Source organism: Drosophila innubila (assembly GCF_004354385.1).
Source record: "Drosophila innubila isolate TH190305 chromosome 2L unlocalized genomic scaffold, UK_Dinn_1.0 4_B_2L, whole genome shotgun sequence".
NCBI classification, from domain to species: Eukaryota; Metazoa; Arthropoda; class Insecta; order Diptera; family Drosophilidae; genus Drosophila; species Drosophila innubila.
Genome location: NW_022995372.1, coordinates 16,049,832 through 16,065,111, shown reverse-complemented (window position 1 = coordinate 16,065,111; position 15,280 = coordinate 16,049,832). Strand labels below are relative to the sequence as shown.

The window sequence follows — 15,280 nt, the reverse complement described above, 5'->3', positions numbered from 1 at the left end:
AAATACATAAGTACTCATCAAATGTCAAATAATACCCCATATTCGAATACATACAATATAATTAATCAACTATTTGTTTTGACTTAAAAAAATAAAAACCAAAAAGTAAATTTTTCTCTTTATCAATTACAACAATTACTTGACTAATTGTAAGTGTGTTCATACATACAGTTAGTCAAGAAAGAGTTTTGACACACTAATATTTTACACAATTTATCTTGCACAAATATTATTCTTGTCTCTGGTCTTAGAACAAGTTAAAATAAAATAATAGAATTAAGTAAACTATATAAAAAAATAATTATAACTTTTTATTATGTCAAAACATTATCTTGACTAACTGTATGTTCAAACGTTTGCCTACTATGCATGATTCGACAATTTATTTTAGTTTGTAATTCATGCTTTGCCTATATTTTATGAAGAGCTATAGTACATATAGTTACATTATATCCTTGAGCACGTGTCAGAAGCTTAGATTAAATTTAAAAAAAAAGAAAAAAAAGGAAAGTCACGCAAATGAATTGGATCGGCTAAAAAGTGATTTAGTTACAGAATTAGCATATATTAAATTAAAAGTTTCTGCTTGAAATTTGTTCACATGCAAGAAATATTAAATAATTCACTAGCTACACAAACAATATCATTTAACAAACGAGATAGAGCGCAATAACATAAAATGTACCAAACCCTGCTTAAGGTATCGATACACGATTGAAGATGATTCTGGAGACATTAAGGGCAACTACTTACTGTGATAGCTAATTTGGGTGTCCTTTTGGCCTATCAAATCAAATTGAATAAATCAGTGAAATTGCCACTGGCGGAAAATGGGGTTCAATGTAAATTATGATAATGCAAAGCAAGGCCAACAATAAGCGGTTGACATTGTTCGTTAGCATCTTCTCTTGTCTATGCATTATATCTCATTCATTTCCGAAGGCTGCTCAAGTGCTCTTTTGCTCTCTATATTTGATGCTATTTTAAGGTGACCAGTTTAGTTTGAACATGGTGGTATTACGAACAAGCTGACATACTCATCCACAGCCACTTTCTTGGGAGCATATTGTGTAGCGAACTTTGTTAAGCAAAGAGCTTATCACATATATATTATTTATTTATTATTTATTCAACTCAGCTTTTGTCGTTCCTTATTTTCGGTCTAATTACAGATAGAATAAAAAATAACTAATAAGATATTATTCTTTACACATTTTCAAATAGGTTTACTTCGCTTTTGCCTATCAAAGCGTTTTACGCCGACTTTAAGCGTTTCTGTTTCCCTTCCTCAAGCCCCATTAATTAAATTTTGCGGAAGTGTAATTGAGAACAAGGCTGTGTTCAGGTTGTATCATTATAGCTTATGTGTTTATCTAAGGAGGCAAGACTTAAAACCGAGGGGTGCATCGGTCAACGGGACTTCAAAGATTGAGAAATAGAAAAATCAATACTACTTCAACCTGAAGGGCTTTTGTGTGTGTGTTTTTTTTTTTTTGCTGTTGCGCTAACATTGCAAAACTGACATTGGCAATTTTCATTTAACAATGCTTAACCTCTGAGCAGATAATAAAAGCTTATCACAGAGTATATCATGGTCGAGCTTGATGACTTTATTACAAACCGACTCTCTTTATTAAACAAATGAATGAGTTCGCTTTTTGATCTTTGAATTTCCGTTAATTGGGAACTTTGCCAAAAAAAAAAAGAGAACGGTCTCTTTAAAGCATAATAAACTTTATATAAATACTTAGCATAAATGATGAATATAATAAATATATAATGATATATAAATACATGGGATTTATTTTTCAGGCTGCAAAGCTCCGATTTTTTCAGTCTGTGATCATAATTTCAATTCTGTGGAGGACAAAAAAGATGGAAAAGTAATCTTCATTAACGCAATAATTTTTATACCAATAATGTAAAGAGCGGCAGATATATATGTATGGCAATATATCATCAATGTATAAAGGTAAGAAAGACAACTTATTTCTTGGCCAAAATAGATTAATAAAATATTTTAATATTAACTTTATTTTTAGGAAATTGGTATGCCCAATTTTTGCTATTAAATCAAAGCCGATGACAAACAAAGTTGGTGCATGATGATTAATCAGAAGTAAGTAGATTTCAAAGTAGATCGGAAATAAATAATTGAAATTAATTAATTTTTAATTTTTTGCCATGTACTTACACTTATTTTCTATAGCATCTTACTTCCGAAACCGTCCGAAACACACTTCGACTTGATATAACTTCGACTTATCACAATTTGTTTTTTAAAGCGTCCTGTTTGGATTTTAGAAAATGCATGCCAATGCAGCGTCTGATCGGGGTGGGTCGTGGAGACTCCCACCAGATGAGACGTTACAGGTTCAGGATCCCAAACAAAAAGATCAAGACTTGGATCTCGATGAAGGACACAATTGGCGCAGCATTATCTTCTCCTTACTAGTTATTAGTTTTGTAATAGCTGGTATAATAACTGCTATATATTTATTGGGGTATGTATATTCTGAACTTATTATAAGATTGCTTAAAACTTGAAGGAACAACATACAAGTTATTTATTTTGTATGCTTATTAATGATAGCAAGGAACAAAAGTATTCGTAAATCTTAATCTTTTTCTTGAAGAAACCAAACTTCTATTAATTTTCAAATTATATTGAAAGTTTAATCAATAGAATATTAAAACATGTGTTGTTTCAAATAAAATAATATTAATTTATTCAAAATATTACTGAAGTTTGAGAACTTAAAATAAAATTTTAATATATATATAATAATAATATAATATAAAACTTTTCAAAAACGTAGTCATTTCGAATAAACGGTTAATAATTTGCTTAATTTAATATCCAAATATACTTAAAACAATTTTGTTGTTTTTTTCCAGATATGTGGACGAACTCTTGTATTGGTCGGGTCGTCGAATGATCCTTGATGAATATTTACAGGGCGAATTAACGCCGACTAGATTGCAACCTTCTTGGGTGACAACGAAGAAATACGTATTTCAATCAGACGACGGGGGACTTTCCATATTGGATACGACAACGAACTCAGTTAATATATTAGTAACAAATCATACAATTCGTCAACTAAATGTACGGGGATATCAGTGCACGCATGATCTTAAATATGTGCTCTTCAGGCATAATGTAAAAAAAGTAAGTACATTAATTTTGAAAATGTATATTGCGAATAATGAATTTTAATAATGAGTGAATTAAAGATATTTCAGAAATCGTTTACTGCGTTTTACACAATCTATGATGTAGATAATGATCATCACATGCCAGTAAAGTTAAAAGACTCTTCAAAGGTACAAAGAACCCGTCTTCAATATGCGGCCTGGCTGGGGAATACAACTTCAATCATTATTGTTGCTGACAATGATATATTTGTACGACAATCGCCTTCAATGGAAGAGGACATTAGGATAACAACGACGGGCCATGAGAATAGTATTTATAATGGAGTACCAGATTGGCTATACCAGGGTAATGCATTACCTTAACATTCCCATCTTCCTCTGCAATTGATACTATTATTATTACTATTTTATTTTTGTAGAGGAAATTTTTGATATGCCGGAAGCAATTTGGTCGTCCACTGATGGAAGTCACTTCATGTTTGCCTTATTTAATGATACTCATGTCGGGATGATGACATATCCATGGCTATCATCTGGAGCTATTATCGCTGGTAGCGGTATGACATCGGGCAGCTCATTTCCGGAGACTAAAAATGTTCGATACCCAACGCCAGGCACTGCCAATCCAGAAGTTCAATTATGGATAGTTGATATTACTAATTTTATGTCTATAGCTAAAATGGAATTGAGACCACCCCCTTCTTTAATTGGACAGTACGTCAAACTAAATAATTGTTTTAAACTATGAAAAAAAAATTATTAAATCTTTATTATTTACTTATTTCGTATAGAGATTATTACCTAACTTCAGCTAGTTGGGTCTCCGGTAGCAATCATCAAGTCTCTGTGGTTTTTATGGTACGATCTCAAAATTATACAATAATCGCGACATGCTCAAAAGATCAAAATTGGACATGTTCAGAGGTAAGAAAACTTAATATAAAAAATTTCAAATATTATCATAATATGTAACATTTTTTAGATCCATTCTGAACGTGCTCCTGAAGATGAATGGCTAGATATATTTCCACATCCCGTCTTTGCACCCGATGGCAACAGTTTTTTACTGCTCGCAGGTATTCAGGAGTCGGGAAATGATCATTTTACCCACATTAAACACATTACCATCTCACAGCAAAGGATTTCCGTAATATCTCATGGCCGCTATGAGGTATGTTCTTAGAGAACTTAACATCTATAACAATAGTAAATTATTTTTTAAATTAGGTGTTGAAAATTCTTTGTTGGGATACTGCAAATCACATTGTCTATTATCTGGCTACACAAGATAAGAAGCCTGGCCAAAGGCATCTATATTCGGTCAAGGATCCCGTTCATGATGATACTAGAAAGTAAGCATAACATCCTCTAATCTCTGAGCTGTTGATGAATCATAGCTTACATTTTTCAGAAGCGAGCCACAGTGCATTACCTGCGATTTGGGAGAAGCACTTTGGAGTAGTAGATATTATTATGTCAACTGTTCCCATTTCGACGCCTTCATAACACCCACAACTGGTATTGCAACCAGCTATGGAATTGATTTCTACATTCTAGAATGTCAAGGTCCAGGATTACCTGTGTCAGGAGTTCATATGCAAAAAACGCACAGTCTTGTCAAGATTTTATACGATACACGACCTTTCTATACAGAAAGGCTACAGAAACTGGCACTACCTATTCAAAGATCATTCGAAATTCCATTGCCCCATGGTAGCCGAGCTCAGGTTCAGCTACTTTTACCACCCAGCTGGAGAGAGGAGCTCAGGGATGCAGCATTTCCTGTAGTCGTTGAAGTGTATGTAATATTATATTATCTTTTATTTTATTTCTGTACAAAAAATGGAAAACAATTTCTACAATCTGGTTATTTGATTGTTTTTTTTTACAGAAATGGACGTCCAGGTTCGGAGTCAGTTTCGGAGAAATTTCGAATAGATTGGGGTACATATATGTCGTCCAGAAATGATGTTATCTACGTACGTTTGGATGTGAGAGGAGCAAAAGGTCAAAGCAAAAAAGCCTTATATCGTCATTTGGGGGGCGTGGAAGTTCAGGATCAAATATCTGTATTAAGGTGGATTTAAATTCTGTGAATTTGAGTATATATAAACATTTATTTAATTTATTTGTACAGATATCTTCTGGATACCATAAGTTTTCTAGATGAAACAAGGGTGGGAATTTGGGGCTGGGGTTATGGTGGTTATGTGACCTCCATGGTTTTGGGCACTCAACAAGATGTCTTCAAATGTGGAATATCGATCTCTCCAATTGCTGATTGGTTGTACTACAGTAAGTCTGATGGATACTCCTAAGTTTTCCCTCTTTCAATAATTGTTATCATTTTGTAGATTCCGCATTCACTGAACGCATATTGGGACTTCCTGCCGAGAACTATAAGGGATATGTTGAAGCTGATGCAACGCAACGAGCTCGTCTTATCAAGTCAAACTCATTTTTCTTAATTCATGGCTTGGCTGACTCTACGGCACCCTATGTCCATGGTGTTCAGCTGGCCAAGTCTTTGACAGAAGCTAATATATTATATCGATATCAGGTAAGGAATATTCTAGAGATCGAAACTCTCTTGCATGATTAATACCTCAACCTCGTTTTATTGACAAATTAATCGCTTGATTTTTATACGATATTTCTTACATATATATTCACAGACTTATGCTGACGAAGGCCATGATCTCAATGGAGTTTTAGAGCATGTCTACTCATCTATGGAACACTACTTTGCGGAGTGCTTGAGCTTGGATCCGGATGATACTAAGCCCGATTTAGATCAAAACATGGTACCTGCTGAGTAGCAGACTTAGAAATCTTCAATGTGTAAATAGAGTAGGTTAAATACTATCTTAATATGAGTATTATATAGACTTCAAAACTGTTATACTATAATAATTACACAAAATTTGTTGTATTTTTTTTAGCTCATTGAAAACGCTATATATACTCAATAATATATTATATTTACATATAATAGGCATGCCATTCGATATTGTTCCGATTCATTTTTTAATTTTGAAAAGCATAAAAATGTATACCATTTATAAGAGAAAAAAATAATGAAAAAGAAAGGAAAATAGTGAGATATTTGCTAGAAAATACCAGTTTATCTTCCTTATACATTGCTTCCGTTAACAGATCTTCCTAGAGTTTACACAGATTAGTTTATAATGTTTTAATAAATGATTTCTTCCGATTTGTATGATATTTACAGACGAAGCCGTAAGAGTTTAGTTAAAATAATTAAAACACTTGATAAGTAAAATCGAATCTCTAAATGTCACCATAAAATTTTGATTCATAGCTTCAAAGATAAAATAAAGCTACTGTTGATTGTACGATTGACTAGAAAACAGAAATCATCTAGTTACATCTATTGATTTTTTTAAAAGAATATTATTAATTATATAAGTATTGAAAATTAGATAAGATAATTACAATAAGCAATTAATAATGTAATATTTAATCGTAATCAGCTGATAATTAAACTGCACTTTGCAGATGCCATTGCTGCCACACTACCCCCTCTCCAAAATGTATAGACCCCGTTGTCCTAGCTACTCAATTTGGTTGTTATTTAGGCTTGCAGAAATCTAAGGGCTCGGAAGCTGCTCGGTCGATTAAGAGGTTAACTAATCATTTGTACAACAATTGCTTAAAGTCAGTAATTTTTATTATCAGTATGTAAATAGCACATTAGGAATGCATACATACTATGTATGGATATAACTTCAGTAATACAATTAATATTTACACCCTGTTGCCATCAGATAGATGGGTGTCAAGGGTATCGTTCTAGGCATGTCTGTCTGTTTCTTTCTTAAAAATTATTCTCAACCTTAAGTCTGTGTACAGGGTATCGCTGAGTCGGTCACTGTCGACTCTATCATCTTTGTATTTCATTTGGTTGAACTATCCAAATTACTCAACTTTATCTTTGGACATTGTTATTGTTAATCAAAAAGGAAAGCGTAATAAATCAAACTATGTATTTGTAAGACATTCACCTTTAGATCGACTCTTCAGGGGGAACTCTCCAAAAATGTTGTCATATTACAATTATTATTATTCAAATGGCTATAAAGATTGCTTCACATTAGTGTTTTGTATATTGTATAAAAATATTGGAGCATAAACTGAGTGTTTATTAAATTTTACAAAGCGACTTAAACAAAAATGTGAGCTTCGGATATCCGATGACGTCGTGTTAATTTGTTTACAACTATAAGGTAAACATGGTGATTAGAAAATTTTACATCTAGATTGTACTCGTATGTAATTGTAATTGCTACGGAATTTGTTTAAATCTTCCTTATTTTTTAAAAATAAAACAATTCTATTTTATTTAGTAATACACAAAATCAAAATTGATGTTTTTTTTCAATGACAACAGAAATTAAGTTAAGTTGAGATGGCATCTGTTGGCATAGAACCAATTCCTCTGGTCATACCTTATTAAAGGAATTATTGTGGAAGACTGGTGCTGAACCGTCACGGCCCTCCTTCCTGAAAGACCCTTCATTTGTTTATATAATCCAAAGCCTGATGACACCTTTGAATCTTCTATATTATATTGCACCCATCCCATCCAAAACACCCAATAAAAAAATAATCATTATTTTTATTTTAATTATTATTGCGAAAATCAATAACAACATTAGTATATAAATATATACATACATTTCAACCAATTCTTACTTATTTAATTTTACAACAATTGTCTCTAATAAATCAATCTGGAATTTTTTAAAATAGATTGTTTCATTCGATTCACTGAGCATTCGAATTCCACTGTAAAAGTTCGATGTTAAGTCTACTTCAATTTTCGAACTTTGCAAATTTGTGATTGAAACAAATGAGAATTTTCTTGGATAATTGCGTACTACTATTAATATTGGCTTTTTGGCTTCATTATTAAGTAGTATTTGAGTGTTCGACTTATTGCTATTTGCCTTGCAGATGAAATTCTTGTAAATCGATGGGGATCGTGATCGCAGTTCAATCATGTTCTTAATCGTTATTAGGCTATGGTATGATTTGAAGTCTACATCAATGTGACTCCAAGCTTCTAGGAACTGATCTGAATAATTCAAGTCATGATTCTGAGCAATTAAGATCTGATTTGAGTGCAAAATATTTGGAGTTCCAGGCAAGGTAAGCTGCATAAGTGTAGCTGCAAATATCTTTTTCGGCATATTGACTTCATCCAAATCGTGTTCTCCAATTGACCAATGAATCCAGGTGGTGTCATCGCCAGAAGGCATTTGTGCCAAAACATTCTCCATACGTTTCTTAATTGTGTGCGTGTCACTTGTAACATTTAAAACAACGTCAACCAAATCGATGTATTCGAAAATTAAAGATGCGTTTGACTTTGGTGTTACTTTCAGCAGAGATTCTTCAACAATTAGAACTCGATCCTTGCCAAGTATACGTTTCCACGAAGCTAAACACTTTACTAATGCCACATTCTTGTCTAATGATCCCAATCCCTTCAAATAAAAACCATTTACCCCCTGCCTAATCCAATGATCTAAAGAATCTCCAATTAATTCAATAACTTCACTCTCATTTCTCCCAGAGAGAACCTGTTGTAGTGGAAAATCTAAAAGCAACGTCATATTGTGAGAATGTAAGTCATTGGCCAACTTATAAAGATCACTCAAATGCCCAAGCTCGGGTCTTATAATTCTCATCGATGATCCATTCAAGCGCTCATCAGCATGTTGAGCAGTTGGAAAAATTGAGTTAAGACGGACGCCCGAAATACCTAAATTAGCAAAATATTCAATGCCATTTATTAGTCCTCTGATATCACCAATTCCATCATTATCTGTATCTTTAAAGGTTGTGGGATTTATCTCGTAAAAGACGCTTCCCTGGTACCATTCAGTTCTGCAGAAGATTTGAAAAATTACAAAAATGCTAGCAACTTATACTCATTACTTACTTTGGATTACAATATTTTGGCATACTGGCAATTTGGGCAACAATTATGGAGCACATGGCGAGGATTCCAGACAGAAATACGAAAAACGTACATTTCCTGATCAGAGGCCAGTTCCAGGATACAAAATTTGGTGTTTCCTTCGATTTCCTTCTGTTTGTACTGGATTCCTGAAATTAAGCGGAATATTTTAATAATGAGTTCCCAGATTAACGAAGGAAGTTATATTCCTTAATACATTTAAAATAAAATAAATCCATCGTAAAATATAAGAAAACTCGAATTATCAGTTACAATTTTTTTTTTACATTTAAACTTTACATTTAACAGGAAATTGTGAAAAAAATGTTTTACCTATGTCTTAAATTATAAAAAATAACCCATCTGTATAAAAGTAATTAATAATTTTTTATAAGATACATCAGCATTCCTTACCTGATTTATTGTCATATTGTTGCTCTGTAAATGATGATAGTTGACTATGTTGAAGAGGTTTGTCGATGTGTCCATAGCATCCATAGCAATGCCGGTACTGCTACCAGATGAGCTCGTTTCCGCCTTGCAATCTGTACTGCTGATATTGGATGAGACAATATCGCTGGTAACAACGTTGGGACTAAGGGGATGTGATAATATCTCCGCACCCAAAGCATTATTTCTGGACAGCAATGGGCAAATGGAGGCCTCTTCATCGGGTAGAAACGTAGATACCGACGGCGATTCAATTAATGTTTGCGGAAGCTCAACTTCAAGAAAACTTGGCTCCGTGGATATTCCCATGTTGTCCATGGCTCAAATAAGTTTAATCTAAAAAAAAAATTTAAGCATAACTCATTAGTACTGTTGAATAAAATATTTTCTGATATAATTTTATTTAAAATAATTTTCTTAGATTTTTTTTAGGGAGTTACTACCCAAAACATTAGGCTTTCTATTCAGAATCTTGAGATACAAAAGCATATTTAAATTTTTTGTCTTAACACACATGGTGAAAGAGACCTTGAGAGTCCTTGAGAGATTTTTTCGTGTCAAATCTAATTACATATGCATCCCTAAAGCAAGGGAGGGGCAAATTTCAAGAAAATCAACTTGAAAGAATGTTATTGATTCCCCTATTTATCATCTTATCGGTGCCGCAATTAATTTAAACCATTTAAGAGGAAGGCAGCTTATTGATGCTCAATTCGAATAACACAATTATGATATATGGGCACGTGTGTGTATAGATATACATATGTAGGTATATTTATACATATGTTTACATATATCTTAAAGTATTGGATACACATATGAATAGTTTTTCCAAATCTTAACAGCATATTAAAGATAAATTCCACTGCCATAACACAATATATGACTAAATGCATAAGGAATTATCTATTATATTAATATTACAATTATTTATACTATCAAAACGTTATATAAAACTTGCTCGCTATAAAAGCCAATAGATGAATCTCTGGTGGAAGCGCTCAACTTTTAAACGCGCATGCGCTGTCCAGCTCTGCAATGTTCAGTATCGATAGTATCGAATTAATTTTTTAATATGCGATGAGAAATTTAATCGATTAGTAGGATAGAGAGGATAATCGATGAATGAGCATGATAATCTATTATCGCTGCTGTTTCGATATGCGCTTTTCGAATAATTCAAACTTAGTTCCTTGGAAACAAAGTGTTGCATCTGGGCCTGTGCAAATTAACAGATGGCAACAATTTTCTTATCGATATTTCGATATCTCAAATTTGTCCAGCGCGGCCAAGTGTGACCGAACTCTGCGCACGCAACACAGGGCTGTGTTCGTCGGTGAGAGCGAGTATAAGAGCCACGGAGAGAGGGAGAGAGAGAGTATGCGTGAGCGGCTTATTGTGCAGAGTGCACCGATGGCACCGAATATGGGTCAAAGCCAAGGGCGATCGGCCGTTGACTCGGTTGGGACCGTTTTGCGTGGGCGAGAGAGCAGCTGAGAGACAAAAGGGGAAGGGGGGAATGATAGGAAATTGAAGCAGCAACAGGCAGTTTTGGCAGGCATCGAGTCTGATTGGAAACTCGAGCGTAGACGCATGCGCTGGGAGTTTCGTCGGTTCAAAGATTTTGGCAAAAACGTGTGCGGTGCAGTATATATATATATATGAGTCAATATATATATATGGAAATAGACATCTATATGTATAGAAAAGTGTAGTGGCGGGTAAAAAAATTATATTTATTAAAAAACGAAATAAATATAATTAAAAAAATCGTAATAAATATTTAAACACATACGTTCAACGAATAACCCAGTGCAGTGATATGTGCATGTGTTGCACATACATATATATACATATATATACAATATACATAAAGTTCTTACAACAACAACAACACCAACAATAAGCAACAAGTGTTGAATTCTTTTTGTGATCCCCCATACACACATACATTCACATACACCCCCACACCCACAAGTATATATATATACATATATATATACATATATTTTTTTTTGGCAAAAAGAAAATTAAACAATTAAACGGCAACAATAATTCAACAACAACAAAACAATTCAACGGCTAAAACAATATAACGTGCGTCGCGCCAAACAATATTAATACGACAAACAACAGCTGACGGCAGGAGAGTTTTGGAAGCGTGCAGCAGCAAAAACAGTGACGTCCCCCCATTCTGGCTGCATTCAGCACAGATTCCGCGGTGAGCTGTATTGTTCATTTTCCCCCCCCTGTCACGGACTGGATTGGCGATTAGAGATTTAATTTGTTATTTATTTTACTTGTTATTTTTTTGTTCATATCTTGTTTTCTTTTTTTGTTAAAGTAAAGTCAGTTATTTATTATTGTTTATTTAATTTATTATTATTTATTCTGTCATTCATGTATTTATAATTTATTCCATTATTTAAAATTTTAAGAGAAATAATTTCATTTATTTAATTCCAAAATTTAATTTGTCCTAATTTATTTATTTTGTTTCTATTGTTTATTTATTTTGATATTTATTTGTTTATTTATTTCCGTTAATTAATTTATTATTTTCGTATTTTTTTTTTTGTTGATCTTTCCTTGTTTTTCTGCCATCCGTCCCTAATTTATTTATTTATTATTTACATATATTCCCTCCAAAACATTATTATTTTTCCACAGGATTCTTAATATTTACCCCCTCAGAGCTCTGTAGGAATATTAGGAGTCCCTGTTTCGTCAAAAAAATTAAATAAAATAAGAGTACAAATTTGAACTAATAATAAAAGTAAAAATAAAAGGGAGAGAAAAATCCACAAGAAAGAAATGCAAAAAAAAAAAAAAAAAAAAAACACAGACACTTAGCACGAAAATAAACAAATATTTATTGAATGTAAAATTTATAAATAAAAATCATAATGATAAGCATACTTTTTATAAATAAATGTTAAGAAGTTGAAAAGTTGAAAATATGAGCGCGTAAAAAAACTTATTGAGGGAGGGGGATCGCATCGCCATGGAATAGAGTAGTCGTCGGAGACATTATTGGGTGGCGCAACTACTTTTTAAATTTGAAATGTTGCCGCCACAGGAAGGGCGGGTACGCTGCGGTATAAGACCGAAGCCGCCGATAAGTGTGTCCAATGTTTTGTTTGTGTTTTGATATCGATATGTTGTATCGTGTTTTGTTCGTGTCGTTGAGAGTTTGAAATCGATGATTGTGATTGTGCGCTCGGCGGGCATTGGTTAAGATCCCTACCCTGAGGTGACGAGCTAGCCAGCGTTGCCCCAGGAAAACAAGCCGAGACGTAACAATATGGCGCCCAAACTGGAAACGGAGCTCGGCATCGGTTCCACCGATGTCACAGCAAACTGCCCAGAATAAAATAAATATAAAGCATAAGATGACGAATTCTCGAAATGCATGTTTTTCTGTATGGGCCGATCCGAAGCGGTGTCTTGTAGGGGGCGTTAACGCTCACCTACAATTGCACGTGGAGTGGTCGACCTGTACAGGAATCGTGTTTGTATTTGTCCAATGTTATAGTAATTGTTGTAAAGTAGCTTACGTTTTTTTTTGCAGGTTTTCGGGTGTCGTCTGTCCAGCTGCTGAGGCGTGATGAATACGGTGACCCGTGACGAGGAAGATCCTCGCACGCGTTGCATCGTGGGCATCGAGAGGGCAGCTAGATGGTGTATAGTTGGCCATGGTGACCCGTGAAGAGTAAGATACTCACACGCGTTGCATCATGGACTTCTATCCCATCGCGGGCAGGCGACACTGAAGAAAAATTCAGATAATAAAATAAAGTTATGAGAAACGGAGTGCTCTCAACTGCCGATCATCAACTTGATTGATGATCTGTGCAGTTGACAATACTCACGTGTTTGTTTGTTTTTTTTTGTTTTTGTTATATTGGGCACCTATCGAACTTTTAAAGTTGGCGTAGGGTCTAGACGACTATTTCCGGCAGGATGCGATCCCCACCTCATATTGACTGAAAAGAGAAGATAAACATATATATATATATATTAAAGTCTTTTTAGTGTGATATTATAAGTAATTATTTTTTTGTTGTCCAGTATTTATTCAGTTATTTATTTATTATTTAGTATTTATTGAATTATTTATTGGACAATATTTAATATTTATTTATTTGTTTGTTAATATTTATTTGTTTATTTGCTAATATTTATTGATTTATTTGCTTATTTATTTATTTATCATGAAATTATTTATTGTTAATTGATTAGTAATTATTGATGATTTTTGCCACTTATGTATTTATTTATTATATATATTTAATATATTTATTTATTATTAGTATATTTTCTTACCTTTATATATTTATTATTAATTTTGTTGCTCGTTTTCTGGTATTGTTGTTGTTGCGATAAGGACAGGCCGATAGTTTCCGTTAGTCTTCGTATTTTTTTGTTAGGTTTTCAATAGAAATGGCTGAAGGCGGTAAAAAGGGGCACGGGTACGACACCCGACAAGCCACTCAAGAGCGGGAGACCTCTTGGGAGACCGAACCGGCAGGTTATGGGACGATGACGAGGACACCACCACCGGAAGAGGCTGCAAGGCCATCCAAGGGCAGCGAAAAGCCTGTAGTGTCCTCCGTTGAGGCATCGGCCATAAACGCCATGTTAGCACAAGCGCACATGTCATACTTGAAGGCCCAAGGAGAGGGGATCTGCCAGGCAATCCGTGAGGAGATGCGTGAGGGTTTCGTGGGCATCATGAAGGCGATAAATGACCTCGTTCGGCCACAATTACCGGCCTTTGACGCGGAGGCAACGGAGGAGCAGTTGCTAGCCTTTGATGAGGAGGCAGGGCAGGCAGTAGGCATGCAGCAAGGCGCAGTGCCAAAGCAGGCTCCAGGCGTGGCAGGTAATATTCAGGCTCAACCAAATTCGGTGCTAAAGCCAGCACGAACACTCTTCCCGAATGCACACCCAAACGAGCATAGGCCGATGGATCCGAGCGCAAGTCATTGGCGGAATCCGGTTCCCCAACAAGGCGGATTTCGTATCGAGGATAAAAGGGCAAACGGGTTTTGTAACGAGGGCTTGGATAGGCAGCAGGAGGAGTCTTGGCAGTTGAGACCGTCTTGGGTCAGAGTCGAGAAGTGGGACGTGTTGTTCGATGGCGACTGCAGCAAGTCTTCAGTAGAAGATTTTATATTCCGGGTTGAGTTCCTGCAGCACCAATCCAGATGCCCCTGGCGTGAAGTGCTTCGCTGCTTCCATCTTTTGTTAAAGGGTAGGGCTCGCGTTTGGTATTGGATGCATGTTCGCCAGCACCAAGTCGACGAATGGGAGCAACTGAAACGAGCGTTAATCGCCAGTTTTAGAGGCACACAGACCGAGCATGATAAGATGCACGACCTAATGCAGCGTGAGCAAAAGCGTGGCGAGAGCGCGGACGACTTCATCCACGCAATGCAGAAGCTAGCGTCGAGATTGCGGGAACCGTTGCCAGAAGCGCGCTTGATCAAGATTATCAAGAAGGGCTTACGGGACGATCTGGCCCGGTACATATACGCCTTAGAGGTGTATTCTCTAGACCAACTACGGGACGAATGTAGCGAGGTAGAGAAGATGTACGGTAGGCGCAATCCGAAGCCAGCGTTTGATGCGAGGCCGACGCCGAGGTTCGGGGTTCCGAGAGGTGTAATGTCGGCGAATGAA

General features: G+C 35.1%; 2 protein-coding genes across 3 annotated transcripts; one reads left to right on the top strand and one right to left on the bottom strand.

Moving 5' to 3' along the window:
- Positions 1-1,861: 1,861 nt before the first annotated feature.
- Positions 1,862-7,134, top strand: LOC117780398 (dipeptidyl peptidase 4). The gene is made up of 14 exons (XM_034616911.1): positions 1,862-1,972; positions 2,043-2,119; positions 2,210-2,504; positions 2,899-3,172; positions 3,238-3,505; positions 3,579-3,873; positions 3,951-4,083; positions 4,142-4,330; positions 4,387-4,511; positions 4,571-4,957; positions 5,051-5,236; positions 5,297-5,454; positions 5,514-5,719; positions 5,835-7,134. Exons 3-14 carry the CDS (start codon positions 2,308-2,310, stop codon positions 5,976-5,978), a joined length of 2,562 nt encoding a protein of 853 aa, XP_034472802.1. The 5' UTR covers positions 1,862-1,972; positions 2,043-2,119; positions 2,210-2,307; the 3' UTR covers positions 5,979-7,134.
- Positions 7,135-7,834: 700 nt separating this feature from the next.
- On the bottom strand, positions 7,835-10,598 carry LOC117780357. Of its 2 annotated transcripts, none has more exons than XM_034616853.1 (4): positions 10,520-10,569; positions 9,560-9,931; positions 9,128-9,294; positions 7,835-9,072 (listed from the first exon to the last, which is right to left on the bottom strand). In XM_034616853.1, the coding sequence occupies exons 2-4, from the start codon at positions 9,911-9,913 to the stop codon at positions 7,872-7,874; spliced, it is 1,722 nt and encodes a 573-aa protein (XP_034472744.1). In that variant the 5' UTR covers positions 9,914-9,931; positions 10,520-10,569; the 3' UTR covers positions 7,835-7,871. The 2 variants fall into 2 exon arrangements, with proteins under 2 accessions (XP_034472744.1, XP_034472743.1); XM_034616852.1 differs by having other exon boundaries at positions 7,836-9,072; positions 10,557-10,598.
- Between the last annotated feature and the right edge of the window lie 4,682 nt (positions 10,599-15,280).

What these genes read in the sequence shown, in the direction of transcription:
- LOC117780398 (XM_034616911.1), top strand. Translation starts at nt 2,308, where the DNA reads ATGCATGCCAATGCAGCGTCTGATCGGGGTGGGTCGTGGAGACTCCCA. An exon ending in TTTCCTGTAGTCGTTGAAGT is followed by an intron (nt 4,958 to 5,050) that starts GTATGTAATATT and finishes TTTTTTTTACAG; the next exon opens with AAATGGACGTCCAGGTTCGG. An exon ending in ATATATTATATCGATATCAG is followed by an intron (nt 5,720 to 5,834) that starts GTAAGGAATATT and finishes ATATATTCACAG; the next exon opens with ACTTATGCTGACGAAGGCCA.
- LOC117780357 (XM_034616852.1), bottom strand. Translation starts at nt 9,913, where the DNA reads ATGGACAACATGGGAATATCCACGGAGCCAAGTTTTCTTGAAGTTGAG. An exon ending in ACAATATGACAATAAATCAG is followed by an intron (nt 9,295 to 9,559) that starts GTAAGGAATGCT and finishes GCTTAATTTCAG; the next exon opens with GAATCCAGTACAAACAGAAG. An exon ending in CCAAAATATTGTAATCCAAA is followed by an intron (nt 9,073 to 9,127) that starts GTAAGTAATGAG and finishes AATCTTCTGCAG; the next exon opens with AACTGAATGGTACCAGGGAA.